At 37.4% G+C, this 17,148-nt stretch overlaps 3 protein-coding genes across 3 annotated transcripts in view; all 3 read left to right on the top strand.

The window, feature by feature from the left end:
• The first annotated feature begins 62 nt into the window (after positions 1-62).
• sec11a (SEC11 homolog A, signal peptidase complex subunit) lies at positions 63-4,921 on the top strand. Its single transcript, XM_005733373.1, has 6 exons — positions 63-289; positions 724-833; positions 1,793-1,942; positions 2,272-2,391; positions 4,329-4,386; positions 4,475-4,921. Exons 1-6 carry the CDS (start codon positions 239-241, stop codon positions 4,523-4,525), a joined length of 540 nt encoding a protein of 179 aa, XP_005733430.1. The 5' UTR covers positions 63-238; the 3' UTR covers positions 4,526-4,921.
• Positions 4,922-6,841: 1,920 nt separating this feature from the next.
• On the top strand, positions 6,842-7,840 carry nmbb (neuromedin Bb). Its single transcript, XM_005733372.1, has 3 exons — positions 6,842-7,114; positions 7,342-7,529; positions 7,625-7,840. The coding sequence occupies exons 1-3, from the start codon at positions 6,958-6,960 to the stop codon at positions 7,676-7,678; spliced, it is 399 nt and encodes a 132-aa protein (XP_005733429.1). The 5' UTR covers positions 6,842-6,957; the 3' UTR covers positions 7,679-7,840.
• A 6,009-nt stretch (positions 7,841-13,849) lies between these two features.
• The window catches only part of tspan3b (tetraspanin 3b), a 5,413-nt gene continuing 2,114 nt past the window's right edge, over positions 13,850-17,148 (top strand). The window contains exons 1-4 of the mRNA XM_005733369.1: positions 13,850-14,018; positions 15,299-15,490; positions 16,477-16,551; positions 16,926-17,027. Of these exons, the coding sequence (XP_005733426.1) occupies positions 13,956-14,018; positions 15,299-15,490; positions 16,477-16,551; positions 16,926-17,027 (432 nt within the window). The 5' untranslated portion in view covers positions 13,850-13,955. The remainder of the gene's footprint in view (positions 14,019-15,298; positions 15,491-16,476; positions 16,552-16,925; positions 17,028-17,148) is intronic.

Below are 17,148 nucleotides of genomic sequence, written 5' to 3'. Positions count from 1 at the left end.
CAGCCAGCTGCACGCTTGCAGACAGTGTGGTGTCCTTTTTTGGAAACCCCCCTCTGCTCGCGTCTCGTATCCTGAACTGACACCTCAACACAGCACTGTTGCGCGGGCGGGACTTCCGGTGGAGCGCACCCGGAAGTTTCGGATGCAAGTTTTACTGCCCGACCGTGCATCCATATGGTCGTCACTGTAAACGTTTTAATGTGATTTAGGACTTTTTCTACACCCTAGTTTTGCAAAGATGTTATCGTTAGACTTTCTCGACGATGTTCGTCGCATGAATAAGCGGCAGGTAGGTACCAGACCGTTAGTTCACGGCCACCTCTTTGTATGGCAAGTGAGCTCATAGCTAATGATGACTAGCCGCCGACCCCGTTTTTACCGTTGCAACCTCTCTGCGCCATCAAAAGTGTTTTGTTTCATGCGCATTTATATTTTAAAGCTCGTCCTCTCTAATGCATTACGAAGGGCCTATTTTAACCACGTGTAAAAAATAAAATAAAAATAGATGACTTTGGTGTAGCTAGCTGGTTTCCTGGTTTAACATTACTGTCATAGCACCGCTAGCAAAAGTCAAATGCCGAATGTGCTAAAAATGAATCGCCACTGAATTCACAAACGCACAGCAATGTTGCCGTGTTCATTAAGTTGGGCTAGTTTATACTTGTTAAGCATGCAGACTTGTATTTTGAAATAACTCGTTTTTTTCCCTCGTTTTGTTTGCAGCTCTACTATCAGGTGCTGAATTTTGGTATGATTGTTTCCTCTGCGCTGATGATCTGGAAGGGACTCATGGTTGTCACTGGCAGTGAGAGTCCTATTGTTGTTGTTCTCAGGTGAGTTCGGTGTTTTTGTTGTTACTTTAAATCTTGTCCCTTTTTAATATCTGCTGATAATTTATGTTTGTGTAAACTGGAGGAAATTCCTCTGTGTAGTAAAGAACCATGTTCCATATGGTGGTGATTGGACTTTCTTGCAGATAAAAAAAAACAATGATATTCTCCAAGGATATTAAGCTTTATACCTTAGAAGTGGGTAACGTTATGATTTTTGAAGTACATATTAGGAGAGTTGTACACATCCTTCAGAAGGCACATTTCTTCTTTACATTTTAATGCGTTTGAGCTCACATGGTTGTCCAAGAATGTGCAGCAGACTGAGTTCAGATGCACCATGTGTCATTCCCCCCTCACTCTCTCCATGCTTTACTGTACACTCAACACTGCCTTATCCTATTAGGATGCAAAGCTCAGTTTTCCTGTATACTTTTATTAGCTCTTTCTTATATGGCGTTTTGTATAGTTTTGGGGGTTGACAACATACTCTTTATGAATTAAATGAACTGTTTCATTGTTGTGAAGCTGTGTAAACTGTTAATTTCAAACAGGATGTGATGATTTGCAAATCATGTAAAGCGTATATTTAAGTGAAAATCAAGATGCTGAAAGTTAGAATTTTAACTGTTTACTTCAATCTGATAGCAGCAACAGGTTTCAAAAGACTGAGCGAGGGGCATGTTTACCACTTTATGTACGCCATTATTTGCCAAAGCTGGTAATGACTGTGATTCAGATTACTTTATGACCCTGTGTAAGTAAGATTCATATTGGCATAGGTAAACTTGTTTTATAACCCAATTAAAAATTTCTTAGCTAGTGTCTTGATTTATTTTTAACCTTATATAAGCTATGCAGCATAAAACTGTCATTTTTAAAGTAGGCATTAATGCTTATTCCAAACTTTAAAAAATTAAATGTTGCCAGCTTTACTAATGTGGGCGTCTTTTGTATTTCAGTGGAAGTATGGAGCCAGCTTTCCACAGAGGAGACCTCTTGTTTCTGACCAACCGGGTAGAGGATCCAATCAGAGTTGGAGAGATTGTTGTCTTCAGGATAGAAGGCAGAGAGATCCCAATAGTACACAGAGTACTAAAGATTCATGAAAAGTATGAATGTGTATTTTATGAGTGTTGTTTTGTTAGGTTGGATTCCCATTCCCATCTGTTAAACTGGAATTTTATTATATTTTGACTGATGTGGTGAAAAGGATGGGGCACTCAAGAGTAGCAGAAAGTTAAGCTATTAATGTAGCATGTTGTGATCTAACACCTTGCTGCACTTTGTTGGATTTCCTTTGATTTGTCACCAGTTTTGTATTTAATGTTCTAGGAAGCCTCTGTTATATTACACACATGAATCCTCATCCTTACACAGTATTGAAATGGGTATTTAGTGACGCTGCGGTCTGAAAATCATGCTGATACTTTGTTCACAGGGAAAATGGAGACATTAAGTTCTTGACCAAAGGGGACAACAACGCAGTTGATGACAGAGGGCTGTACAAGCAGGGTCAACACTGGCTGGAGAAAAAAGATGTGGTGGGACGAGCTAGGGGGTAAGTATTTTGGTTGGGGAAAAAATGCATAGGAGGACAGATGTCCTAAAACATATTTGATACAGATAACTCCAATAAAATGTATCCCAAAAGGTTGATTCTGTTCATCTGGACGTAGCGTTTTCAGTGGGAGAAACTTTTCGTCACTCATCCAAGTGACTTTTTCAGCCTCAGTTGACTGCAGGTTCCCCAACTTTAGAAACAATACATTGCACAATGACTTTTCATTTCACATTTCTCCCACTGAAAACGCTATGTCGACTGATGCTCTAGTCTTGTCACAGGTGAGAGCAGGTTCAAAATAAACATGTGTAGATGTGAAAGAGTCCAGAGTTGTGGTGATGTTATGCTCTCTGCAACATCATCTAGCATGACCAGTTCTGGAGGCTCAGCGATAGCCTGGGAAGCCACATTCTTAGAGAATTCGATTGAAGTTACATAATGCTTGCGACTGTAGTTGAAGACACAGTAAACCTTCTTGTAAGGTTTTTGCTCCTGCATGGTATGTATATGGATGTGCTAAGAGATGGTTTACCTGTACAGCCTAAAGGAGCTGCGTGTACCATCTTATGCTACCAGTAGTGAGAAGAACACAAGCAAAAAATCAGAACTAGAAAGAAATCAGCCTCGATGGATAAGGTATTAAGATATACTCTTCGCAGTGGTTGCTTTGCTTGCTGCTGCGATATTGTCACACAGTTGCTTTTATTTATGCCTGCCATTAAGGCACGGGAAGCTGTTGCAGTATTACCCTGAATGATAGGTGTTGCCCCTCAGACAATAGTGCCACATAAGCGCTGATATAAGAAGAGAGGAAGTCAAAACTGGAAGGAAACACTTGCACAGCATTTTATCAACAAAATCAACATCTCCCTCTGTATATCTGTGCATCTCTGAGCTTCTGTAGTGGAATATCAATTAAAGTAGCAGTGGAAATCAACACTGTGGTAGACTTGTTGTCTAAATCCTGCTGCAGCGGCTGTGGCACAATGTGCCAGGTTACAAAATCGAGGTGCATGTTTGGCAAAAGTGCCACAGGCATTGTGATGTGAGATCAAAATCGGCATGTGACTACCCATGATGGGGGTGCACGGCGAGCATAAAAACACCATAAGGAGAAAGCAATGTACTGTGGCCATAACCTTTAAATGTTTTTGTGGCCTGCTTTGTTATTGGCTCTCGAGTGCAACTGTTGTCACTTTCATTTGGATCAAAGCAGGATAAATGAATTCACAAGGGTTTATGCTTCATATGACATCAGTATCGTTTGCTTTTCACCAACTTTGTGTTATATTGCGATGATTGGGTGTTCCACACTTGGACTGTATATTTATAAATATATGTAACTAATATAACAGCCACTATTGGTTGGTGAAGTCCCATTGTGAAGCTACATTTTTTTCTGCTTATCCTGGAATATTGAAAAACTTCTTGCTGGACATGGAAATGAATGAAAAGTTTTAGGTGTTGTTTGTGAACCAGGTTAAAGCCAAGATCCAAAAGGAAACTGTTGTGTGACAGCTAATTAACACATTTCCTTATCTAAATCTAGCCAGAACAACAATATGAATAGTTTACACACACATACTACATAGCGAGTGGTCCAGAACAGTACAAGCAGGAAAACAGTCCATGTAGGTTTAAAAAACAAATGCATCTAAGGAAGCTTTAATGTTAGGTTGGTCTCGATACTGAATAACAGGCCACTCGTTTGAATATAGAAGTTTATTCTGTTGACTTTGAAGCTTATGCACTTAATAGCTACAACAAGTAAATGTAAGTGCTTAAAACAGCATTTTAAATCCAGTGTAACATTCATACTTGCTCATTCTAAAATTCATTGAAGGAAGTTTTAGACGTTTTGTTTATGTGGATTACATTGTGTTACAGTATGTGTCAATAACATTTAACAGCATTTTCTTTTTAATCATTTCCAGGTTTGTGCCATACATCGGAATTGTCACCATCCTCATGAATGATTACCCCAAGTTTAAAGTATGTTGGCTGCAAACAATCTCTGGTTTTTAGGCTTAAAAATGTAGAATGTGTTCTGATTTCTTCTTCCTCTGCTATAATTCTGCAGTACGCTGTGCTCTTCTTGCTGGGTCTATTTGTGTTGGTCCATCGGGAGTGAGGTGCCCAAGCTTCAGCACTTGAGAAGGATAAACTACGTCCAGGAAACCTCAGTCATGCCTTTCAGAACAGAATTAAGTTAGACTTTGTCAAACCCAACTGGCTTTTTGTACCATTTGTTTGAACATTTTGTAGAAATGTGGATAGGGTGTTTACATTTGAAATATCCAAGCTTTAAAAATATTTTTGTGAGGGAATTAGGCTAAAACTAGCATGTAGTCGCTCTTTATTTGTAATCTTTGGAAAGTGAAACGGCGTTCTTAATGACTAATTCAGTCGTTTCTTTCCTGTTAAATTCATTGTCTTATGTGACCAATATGTGAAGTATTTTATGACAACTGAATATGAATGAAAATTAAATATGAAATCTGGTTACCATCCACTATGAATTATTTTACTCTGTGTCTCTGTGATTTCTTTTATCCTCTGCCTGTTGAAATCAGTGTCAAACATCTTATACCTTCTCGTAAAAAAGAAATTATACAGTTTATTTGCTATTTGTTTGGAGTTCTTCAAATATTTGAAAAATGAGTTTTTGTATTTCTGTTGCTGGTTGTCATTAAAGTTTTCAAGCATTGTTAGTAATGCTATAGAATTCATGTATTTCTTCATATGGAATTGGTAAAGAAAGTTAAGAGTTTTGATGGTAAATAATTAGTTCTTTCTGGTTTTGGGGTTTGTTTGTGTGTCCCCACCCCCCATAAATTCACCATCTGATTCTTGTGTGTGTGTGAGAGAGAGAAACTGGGGCTGTGCCAGAGATAATTTGCTGCTCGCACATTTTGTTGCAAATTAAATGGTGTAATGGCTTGTTTGGTAAATTTCTATTTAAAGGTCAGTGGAGTGGGGTCCAGTGTTTTATTTCTATGGGCTGAGCTTTAATGACTGCAGAAATGGTTGTTGATGACATCAACACACTTGCAATCAAATCTTGGATATCCAGCTTTAATATGTAATCATATAGTGAGAGGTGTAAACTATAATTTTACTATGGATCCACTTGAAATTGTGTTAAGGCACCTGAACTCTGATTGAAATTGATTGCATTTGCAGTTTTCCTTTGACCTGAGAGACGACCTTGTTAGGTGTGGATTGCCACTTCCATTTGAAGCCATGTATATTTATAAACCAATATTTCATAAATATGATGCAGTCTTGACTTCAGACACTAAACTTTCATATGAGTTATGAAGTGTTAAAGAAGTATTTTCTCAAACCCTGATTTTTGAACCAAGCTTTGTTAATTAATTTTGGTTTGGCCTTCAATGAACAAAGCAAATCCAAGTAACCCCAAGCATTAGTCAATCCATGAAGTTAATTGTGGACTTTCGTGTCTAAATCTATTATTTTGACCCTTAGATGCTGATGTCCACATATCGTAAGGCAGCCGTGGCTGTCTCTTACCATTTAATCTGTGAACATAGGTTTGTCTTGATGGTGAGGTGGTTTCCTAATTAAACTGACATTCAGCTGTGCACAATTTATGAAATCACAAGATTGTGTGCTAATGTGAAAGGTTATAAAAGAGCAAGATTTAAAACTGCAGCTCTTTCACTATACTTGTAACTTTAGCACCCTGAAGTGACAGAGAGGCCATCTGTCTTTTCAGCTCTAAATTAGCAGTGAGAATCAGCAGGTTCTCTTGTCCACGGAGAACTGACGGTGATCACAGTGGCATGTTGCAACTGGCCAAATGTCATGTTGCTCATTGTAAGGGGCTAGGCATGGCCATGGGAGAGAGAAGGGGTGTAGGGACCTTAGCAGGAAATGATTATATGTGTGATTATGCTGGAGAGGAAAGCATTAGCTACCCCCTGTGTAATTTTGTGGCTCTAACCAGCAATTTGCACCAACAGTGCACAACATTTAAAAAATCATTAGTTTTTGCTCACCTATGACACTTTTATACTAATAGTTAAAATATAGTCTACTGCGATGCTATATAGAATCATACAGATTAAAAATAAACTGAAAGGTCATGATGACGCATTTGATTGAATTCTCTTAAAAGAAATGCCATATGCATCCACGCATATACCTTTTCCATTTTCCGGAACTTCTGAAAACAATTCCAAATACAGAATTTTATTTCAGTTAATAAACACACATATGTGTACCGGTATGTTGCTGTTCATAGCTTGGTCAGAGGAGTGTTTTTCAGCAAAGGTTCCTGTCTGCTCTGAGCAAGAATAACCGCGTGGCGCGTGAAATACGCACAGCCCGACGCGCAGACCAACAAAACCTTGAGAATGACTCAACTGTCTTCATTTCAATTTATGCAGCAAGCTGACTGAAAAATATACGCATCATACAAAGAGCCCACCCCGGTCGGGAGAGCCTATAAAAGCTGGATACATCGGAGCAATCTACAACCAACAGGAGACACTTGGAAATTTGCGCGCTGGAGGACACTTCACTAGTTGACACGCTGAAATGAGAGGGTTTACACTGAATAATGTCTGCCAGTGTGGCTTGTTTACATATCTTGTTTTATTTTCTTTCACCGCTGCAGTGAGTTTCGACCTGACTGAGCTCAGAAATAAAGTTGCAAAAATCAAAGTGCATCCAAGAGGCAATCTTTGGGCTACAGGTAAGAATATCTGAAGTTACACTGTAGACACATGGGTCGTATTTATGTTGGGTTCCATCTCATCTTTGTATGTATTTTAATAGATAGCATGTTTCCTTCTTTTTCTTTTCTTTTTTTAAAAAACATTTTTATTGTGTTATGTTTTTTTGAAAAGTTATTATGTCTTATGTCTTCCAATTTTTGCTTAGTTTAAGCAATAATTAATGGGTGTTTCTTCGATTTGGAAGGACATTTCATGGGCAAGAAGAGTGTCGTGGATACTCCTATGCTGCCTTCAAATGAGGACCAAGGTGCCGATGCGCTGGAAGTCACCCTTCCTGCAGAGCAGAGTGCGCTCGGGGAGCTTTTCCAAGAGTTTCTGCGGGTGGCGCTGCAAGCGCAGATGGATACACAAGAAAGTCGTTCGAAAAATCAGGCGAGAAAACTTTCCCACGTTTTTGATATAAGATGTCAAAAGGCTATGTCTGCGTTATAATATACTAACTCGCAATGTCATGCTCTCTCTTTCAGGAGGCGGACTTGTTGATGAAGATTTTAGAAAACTACATCCGAACCAGAAAGTGATGCAAAGGATACAAACCTGGCACGCATTAACATGGATCGAAGGTCACCTGAGCTTATGAGTTAAAATAAATAAGAATCGTGTACAGTCTCATGCTCATCATGATTGTAATTTACTGTAACTGGCTTGCTCATTTGCAATACATCTTTTTTTCCAATTATTTTGATGGATCTATTTTACATGTTCTTGTCATTTGTTTAGTTATTTGTATTAAATAAAATAATGATTTGCACTGCTTTGACTTTGATGTGTGATAAATTATAGATCGATTTGTTCTTTCTGATTGCAATAGCCCCTCCCAAACAATTCATTAGTGAGCCTAAACACTGATTTTATTATATATACACCGCTGGTGTCCACTTGCACAAGAATGAGCAACACAGAAAAGATGCAGATTGATAATGCTATAATGTCTGGGCACCTTTCATTGAGATGAGTTGAATTCATACTTTGGTAACACTTGTGGCCTAAAACACAGTATTACAGATATGGATAAAGGTCTTATTTATACGCCTTTCATTAACATTTGCGTCAACCTTTTTTCCCCTTATAAAAATAACACTTATATAAATATAAATGTAGGAAGCTTACATAAATCACACTTCTTAGTTTCCTGAATATTTCGACATGAAATCAATATAATCTTTGTACTTTTTTTGTCCTTTGCATAAAGGGATGATCTGTTCTCTCGATCAATATTGGTGGAGCGCAGTGAGATGGCCCATGCAACTTCTTTGCCTTGAGCTATTCTGTTGTATTTGAAATGGATAGGCTATTTCAATTTCTCTCCCACAATGCCTTGTCTGCTTTGTGTCATTTCAAGGTGTGGATTGTGCATCAAATCCAACGTGGTGAGAGGTGTGAGTAGAGGAAGTCTTTATAAGCTCTAATACACCTTTCCGGCAGTGTTTTTGAGAGGGTCAAGAACTGTTATCTTGATATCAGTACGATATGAACCCTATTACCTATGATACACCATTTGTTCAAAACTTTTAAAATTATAGTCATGCAAAAACATAACATAAAAAACATAATTCTGTATCATGATAGTTATTGCCAGTTTCTGCTGAATATGTACATTTGAAGATGGGTAAGAACCAGATATTATAACTATTTTGAGCCCTGTGCAAAGTGGGAAGCTTTCTTGAAAAAGAAAAATCCATAATTTTCTTTTGTTGGGCACTTGGCTCACTGAGTTTGTTACACGAAAAAAGAACTAGTGCCAAACTCAGATAAACATGTAATTCATGAAAATGCCTACAACCAAATGATTCTCTGTCTCAATGGCTGCTTCGTGTCTAGTGCTGATCAGAAAATCATAATCCTCAAAACTTTTGCTCACGCTTTCAAAACCCACTTTTCATGACACCAAATCAACACTGAATTATTTTGCAGTTAATCAATTCTCGTTCTCTTCATTAAAAAAAGAGTAACGAGTGTTTAGCCAAACACAAGGAAATCGAAGTGATTTTGAATATAGCGTGATTGTTGATGCTGGACAGGGTGGTCTGAGTATTTCAGAAACTGCTGAAATGCTATTCCAATAAACAGATGAATGAATAATTAATTCTAATACATTTTCATTTACAATCAACTCCAGGGAAGGGTCACTATAGATAAAGAGGAGTTGAAAATGATTTACTTTACTTCTGGATAGAGCTCCTTCTTTGCTAAAGTTACATGTGGAGATGTGTCTGCTTCTTAGTAGTGTGGGAGTCCCACTGACATGCACAATTCAACCACAAATCACAGTACTGCAAATAACAAAGTGTTGTTACCTGGCTACAATTGTAACTGTGCCATATTCTATTGAGTGGTAAATTCTAGACTGCTGTAGGCTGTTAACATTTTGTCTGTTTTTGTTAGAAACTGGGTTATCAAAATTGACCCTTAAGTTTGTAACTTCTGATTTTTGTATTTCACATTGGAATCTGGAGCACACACATTTATAATTAAGTCTTTGTCCAGTAAACAACAGCTTTTAGATCCTGGAATGTTCAGGTGCAGGATGCTGTGTCCAACTAGGTTAGTAGGCTAGAAAATTGGCCACAATTTTTACAGGAAAATAAGCCTGCACAATAATTTAAAGGAGAATGAAAAGCACTAAAACATGCTTTTAAAAATGACAAAAGGAAAATCGATAAAAAAAAAAACATTCTCGTTCCTTTTTCTTTTCTTTTCATTTTTATTTTGTTTAAAAGTGCGAACATGTGTCCTGGAACTTTGCAGTCATCACATAGATATGCAAAATGTACAAGCATTTGATTTTTATGAGAATTTTGGTATTTTTCTTATTTATTTATTTATTTTAAATGTGAGGCAAGTGACTGTTGCAGTTTGATGTAGTGGTAAAATAATTAGTAAAGTCCAAACATGTTGCATGTTTAACTCTTGAGAAAGGTGATGTTTTAATAAAATCTGAGCATGTGCTTACTTACTACTAGGAAAGTGAGAAACACTGTTCCTCTATTCTCTGTTTACTTTGCACTTGTTCCATTGCTCATTTAACTGAGGAAAGAATGCTGATTATAGATGGGATAGAACTAGAGAGTGATAGAGAAGGATCTCTGAGCCAACGTGTCAGAAAAAGCTTGTGTCATAAAGATTCAGAGATGTATCAGTAGGAGTAGGCCAGAACTTTCTTGGAGATAATGTGAACTGTGTCACAAGTTTATGGCATCAAATGGAAAACACACTGTCAGGAACAGGTCAAGTTGAGCATTTTTGAGATGTGCAGAGGAGGTATGGTGGATATACTGGCAAAGAGTGTTGAAAATGCAGCTGCCAGGCAGGAAGACAAGAGGAAGAACACAGAAAAGGTGTATGGATGTAGCAAACAAGGACATCAAGAGCATTGGTGTGACAGAAGAGGATGCTAGGGATATGGATATGTTGACAGATCTGCTGTGGCGATGCTAAAGGGACCAACTGAAACAAGAAGAAGAACAAGAGTGGTCCATCACTTGTTATTTTTGTTGATTATTTTATATTTATGAGTTCTGACCTTATCTCTTTTTCTTTCATATAGAATGGTCCAGTATATCTTATGCTAAAGGAAGCACCTTTCCTTAGTAGTTAGAGATTTTGACCAGATTGTGTTATGACTGCCACATACATACTTCTTGGACATTTCACACTGGAGCAAATTTGACTACTTGACCACATCGAAATACCAAGGAGGGAAAATTAACATCTAGAGGAAGTGCAAACAATTGAAATGCACAAAGACCAGTCATTACTGAATAAAACAGGAAATTACTTAAACCGAACCTAATAATGCAAAACTATGAAATCATTCTGTTATTACAGCTTTGTCCAAAACAACATCCTCACTAAGCAACTCAGTCTGCATCTCAAGTTAATTTCAAGTCCCAGTGTGGTCCTGTTTTTAAATGTGTACCTCCCCTTCTCTTCCACTTATCATTTTCAGGGTCACAGGGTGGCTGGAGCCTATCCTAGCTGTTTTAGGGCGAGAGGCAGGGTACACCCTGGACAGGTCGCCAGTCTGTCGCAGGGCTAAGACATAGAGACAGACAACCATTTGCACTCACATTCACCCCTATGGGCAATTTAGAGTTACCAATTAATCTAACCCCACTAACTGTATGTCTTTGGACTGTGGGAGGAAGCTGGAGTACCCGGAGAAAACCCACACCAACACGGGGGAACACGCAAGCTCCAAGCAGAAAGACCTTAGCCTGGTGGCGGAATTGAACACAGGACCTTCTTGCCGTGAGGTCCTGAGTGCTAACCAATGTGCCACCGTGCTGCCCATAAATAAAATTTGCACATACGTAGATAAAAATATAGAATTTCATGATTTTACTGAGGGGTAATTAGTTTTAAGAATATGGCCCAAAGTTACAGTTATGTATGCCTCTGCCATTGGAACATTTGGTATTCCATTTTTTGTCTTTTCTTTTCTTTTTATATTTTATATTGTGCTATTTTAATCATGAATTAAGTGATTGCCACAGGCAAACCTGATGCATAATTCACATAGTGAATATATGTTGTGTCAAAACAGGCAATCTCTGCTAGTGAAATTTGTAAATTCCATTGTTGTTAGTTTGAACACCAAAAGCTCACAGAGACGAATTTATCCAGTGTTTTTGCAATAAAGCCATGGCTTTGGGCACCACTTTAGGTCATTACTGATAGAGTGTTGCATCTAATTTTCTCCTGTGTAATCCATCCTGCACTCTTAAGAAACATGCGAGCCTCATAGGTGACATGTGTTTCTTACATTTGTTTATTTTTGCCAGGGGACTGTGTGGGCACGCTGTGCTTGTTATTATTTATTCAAGCCTGATACTGAACACCTAAAAAATTCATGGAGTTGAAAAACAGATTATTATATGGTTGTAGGCTGTTCTTGCCAACTGCTCATTCTTGATAAATCTCTGTCTCACAACTTGTGTGCCTTTGTAAAACTAGCAATGATACACTGCCACCCTCTGGCATAAAACCACTCATTACACATCACTGACATCTCAGTGTGGAATTTCCCTGTTGGATTTTTAAGAGCTTCAAAGGAAGGTGCTGATGAAAGTATAAAAAATAAAACAAAAAACACGTAAATCAGTATTTGTCTTTATGGGAGTCTATATGTAAGTAAATAAACATATAAAACTGACATTTGATACAGGCGAGTGAACACAGTTGAACCTGAATCATATGCAACAGCAGATTGTTACAATACTTGGATCAAAAACAGTCACAAGAGAACTATTCTTTACTACTGCTACTACTCCCACATCATAACCAGTTCTGACAATTTCAGGTCCTTGTGTAGATTATTCAAGGAAACAGTGCAGGGTATCTAAAAGCATTTTTTCTAATTCCATTCTGACTCTAGAGATAAAGACTTGTAAAATATTATGAGAGGATAGGGCATACTGGCAGCAGGTTTTACACATAAAAACAGACAAATAAGAAGGAAAGAGCCCAAGCTGAGATTTATATATGAAAAAACAACCAAAGGGAAGTCTGCGGACAGCAGCACACACAATTTCATCAACCAGTAATAACATGTAAAGCACAATGGTAGACATTATCTAACCTCTTTAGGTACAGGTGCTAGGCCAGGTGCATTTATAACGAGATCATCATAATCTAATAAAAATTCCTCACCTGGAGGAATGTATTTATTTGTATAAAATAAACTTAATTTTCAATTTCAGTTTCGTTTGCAAAGGTTCACTTTGGACACAAGCTTTTCAATATGAGTTTTAAAGGACAAATTCTGGTCTATAATGATGCTTAAATACTAGTTGTGACCATTTCAGTTTCACCCACTTAAGTGTTTTTGATTTTAGGAAGTTTCAGTGTGTTTGCTATTGTCTAAGCTGTATATTTATGAGATTACAAACAGCAAAATACCAAATATTAATCTGTTCACACTTGAGTTTTATAATATAATCTGATGGGTCAAAATAAAAAACAAGGCATTCAGTCTCAGTTCATGTTAGGTAGTTTCATTGTATATCGGTGTTAACATGCTTTAAAAAAAAGACTCCCAAAGTTTTCAGTCATTAATGAGTTAAGTGATAAGGTTTAAGGTTTAAAGACAGGGTTGAGCTTGACACCATGAAGCTATTTTACTTTGCTAGCTTTGTTAACAAACTCAAAGGACATAGATAAGGAAAAACTGTTTAATGAGTGCAGTCATCAAGATAATAAGACATTAAATAAAATTAAAAAATACATACATGCATTAGTCTATTCATGCCAGTTTATGTTTCTCAGAAACCTCCTGCCTACAATATTGGGAAGCTGCAGTAAAATAGGAGTAGCACAGCTGGTAGTTGGCATGAAGGAAACTTGCAGCTGTGGAGAGCAGCATGTAGGGAGAAGAAAGAAACACCCCATATGCAAATTCTAAATATCAAACTTGTTGAGTTACTTCTAAAAGACTGATCAAGCTCACTTTAACTCTGGTGCTGTGTCAGAACTTTTTGAAATAGATGCTGTTTCAAATAACACCGCACGATAGATTTACAGACTCACAGATCATTAGCTCAAATGTAGTACAATGTTGTAGACAAACGTCCCAGCATTACCCCCAGTTTGTTTGTTTTGAATGGTGACGTCACCAGAGCACGTGACCGAGCAGCGCTTCCTTGCGGCTATTTTATTGGTCAAACCTAGAAGAATCTGCACAGTGGGGCAGGACGAAGCCATTTTATTATTTTAACAGCAAAGGTGCAGGTGCATCAGTATTTTATTTTTTAAATATACATATATACTAAGTCTTTCCATTTAAGCTCTCTCGATACGATGGGCCAGTGTGGGATTACGTCATCTAAAACCGTCTTGGTTTTCCTCAATCTAATATTTTGGGTAAGGAAACGGCAGATGCTTGAACAATGTGCAGCATCCCAGTAAGGCCAAGGATGGAGACTGTTAGCAAACTGCGCCAGAGATGCACTGCAGTTAGGCGATAAAACAGATGCATTATATGGCGGTAATTATGTGTACAGACTCACTCTGACGTTAGTGTTTACTGTAAGATGCACGGACCTTAACTGGAAACCCATTTGAGTGGTTAGCAGTAGCTGTAGCTGTAGCGTGTTCTTTAGCTGCCGCCCACAACTTATAGCTATGACGTTATGCAGCAGCAGCTGAGTTAACCTCCAGCGCAGTTTGAGCTGCATCATGCTAGTATATTAAAAGAACAGCAGAGCTAAATTAAAGCATGTATAGATGAGCAAAATTCAAAATATACGATCAAGCAGGATGACTGAATAATATAGAGACGTGAGGCCCAGTCCACACTGCTTATGCGTGCTTTGTCTGCGAGCCTGAATTACCATTATTCATGTGAAGCTATGATGTCGTTATAGCACATGTGGGTGATTGAAATGTCTTGTTTTTGTGTCCAAGTTCATGATTTCTATTTAGAATCATTTATTAAATGAATTACTTGTAGGTTTTTAATTTGATAAATAAATAATATATTTATATTTTGAGTTTATTCAAAAAATATATATGATTTACAATTTTTCCGTTTTGGTAAACATGCCTATATTTGTGTGTGAGTATAAAAGCAGCATAAGGAATATTTCTCTATTGGATATCATGTTGTAGATCTTATATATAATGTTGTGTTTGTAGCATTTTGAAAAAATGTTTTGAGTTTGTAAGGCTGCTATCTTGTCCAGGACTCTCTTGGTTAAATAAAAGTAGTGAAAAAAGAGAAGACTAAGAACACTTTTAAAGCTGGGGTTTAAATTATTATACATTCAAAATCTGATATAACAATCATTTTAAAGCTGTTCAGCTCATTAAAATAATTGTTTAATGGTTTGCATGTTCTCAAATGTCAGGGTGGTGCAACCATACAAAAACTATAGTTTAATTATGAAATCAAAAAACTAATAATAGGGGAGAAGTGTATGCTTTTGCTACCAAATAAAAACGTTAACACAGACGATTAAGTAAAAGCCTGTCTGAATTGAAAATAATTACAAAAGTTGCAAAGATGGCTTAAGTCAGCTGGTGCAACTGCAAGAAGTGTCAGTTAAATTCTTTTAGGCCGAAAATGTATTATTAAATGATTTGCACTCACATAAATTGAAGCATTGGAAAAGCAGGTTATTTTTCCCTGTTTCTCTCTGCAGGCTGCAGCTGGAATTTTATGCTACATTGGAGCTTATGTGTTTATCACATATGATGACTATGACCACTTCTTTGAAGATGTGTACACGTTGATTCCAGCTGTTGTAATCATAGCTGTCGGAACTCTTCTCTTCATCATCGGTTTGATTGGCTGCTGCGCAACAATACGTGAAAGCTCCTGTGGCTTGGCAACGGTGAGTGAAAAAAGTGGTTGTATGCCTATGGTAGGAAACTGTAGGAAACACGTTAAAAAGTGCCAAGGAAGGTGGGTGATATATATCAAGAAAATTTGCAATAGCTATATTTCTGATGATAAAGTAAAAAATACTGAATGGTGTTTTTCATGCTTGCAGTTTCCAGGCAGCACCATTAATATTGTAAGTAAAGGAAGGGCATTTTCACAATATTGGCACTAAAACCTCATTTCTACCTGGGATGCTGTATATTGCTTTGAGCTTCTTTACTAGCATTTTAAAGCCCTTCCTTTCGACCATCACTAATGGTGGTGTTGAGCATAACTTGCAAGTGCTGCGCTTGGGGGAGTCGTTTGTTTACATTTCAGTCAGACATCAGCAGCTGCTAGTATATCATAGCCTTTATATTACCTTCATAGCATGGTTGTGTTTTTGCCTCAAGTGCTGAAAGAAGTTTATGTCTTTAGTGAGAACAGTTTGTTGCACATTTTGAGAACTTTTTGCTTTGTTGAAAGTTGGTGAAGAAACTCCCTTTTTTAATTTACTACTGGGGGATGCTGACAACCGACTCTTGCTGGGAATGTACATACATGGCTTTGCTAAAGCAATAATAATGCAATATGGGTTTTAATGGGAGTTTATTGAATTAAATTGCAGTAGTGGAAGAAAATACTTAAAATGCGGTAAAAATGCAGGGAGGGATTTTAAAAATAAAATGCCAATAATTTGACATTTTCACTTGTTTTGGCAATTTTGATTGATACAACCTCACATTGCATTGAAATTACATTAGAAAAGACACTTTTTATAAATGGGGACAATTATTATTATTATTATTATTAATTACTAATGCATTCAGTGGCCAACTGCCTATTGATTTAAGAGTTTTAATATAGGCTTTAAGACAGAGAGGAAATGTCTTATGTTCAATATTTTCTTTAATTTTAGATCAATTTTACCATCAGCTTTCTGTCCCTGTTTTTCAGTTTGCTGCCATACTCCTGCTGGTATTTGTAACGGAGTGTGTGGTGGTGGTGCTCGGCTACATATACAGAGCAAAGGTAAACACTGTTTTGCTGGTCGCGTTCTCTTCTGTTAAAGGCGACAATGTAATGCTGCTGCTAAATCTTAATTTGTCTCCTGTTTCAGGATAAATTACCCACTGTGGCAACCCCTTGTGAACAAGGAAGTTTTTATGTAATTTACAAATAAATGGTTTATTACTGTGTGTAAAACAGCTCCTTCTGCTGTGAAGAATAAATGTAATTAAATTAGCCGCTCTCATTTATCCTTAATCTGTTTGGATTAAAGTGCTTCTATAATTAGTTTTTTGACAATGTTATAAGACTAAGTCAGCAAATTACTTTGAGTGAGCAATGAGTGGTGAATAGTGACAGTTGTGTTATTTTTTCTTTTCTTTTCTTTGTTTTTATAGGTAGAAGATGAGGTGAATCACTCCATTCAAAAAGTTTACAATGAATACAGCGGCACCAACACTGATGCTCCTAGCCGGGCGATTGATTATGTGCAGAGGCAGGTGAGAAAAAAACTTCTATTGTGACAAATGATTTTGTCATCTAAAACTGAGGAAAAAGTGAGTGCGTGCAGTTTTTAATTACGTTACTTTTTATGCTTTCCTGGTAGTGTGTATATATATA

Source organism: Pundamilia nyererei, unplaced genomic scaffold (genome assembly GCF_000239375.1).
Source record: "Pundamilia nyererei isolate P.nyererei 1_Seehausen unplaced genomic scaffold, PunNye1.0 scaffold00051, whole genome shotgun sequence".
NCBI classification, from domain to species: Eukaryota; Metazoa; Chordata; class Actinopteri; order Cichliformes; family Cichlidae; genus Pundamilia; species Pundamilia nyererei.
The sequence above is the reverse complement of the archived record's forward strand: the minus strand, read 5'-3'. Positions and strand labels throughout refer to the sequence as shown.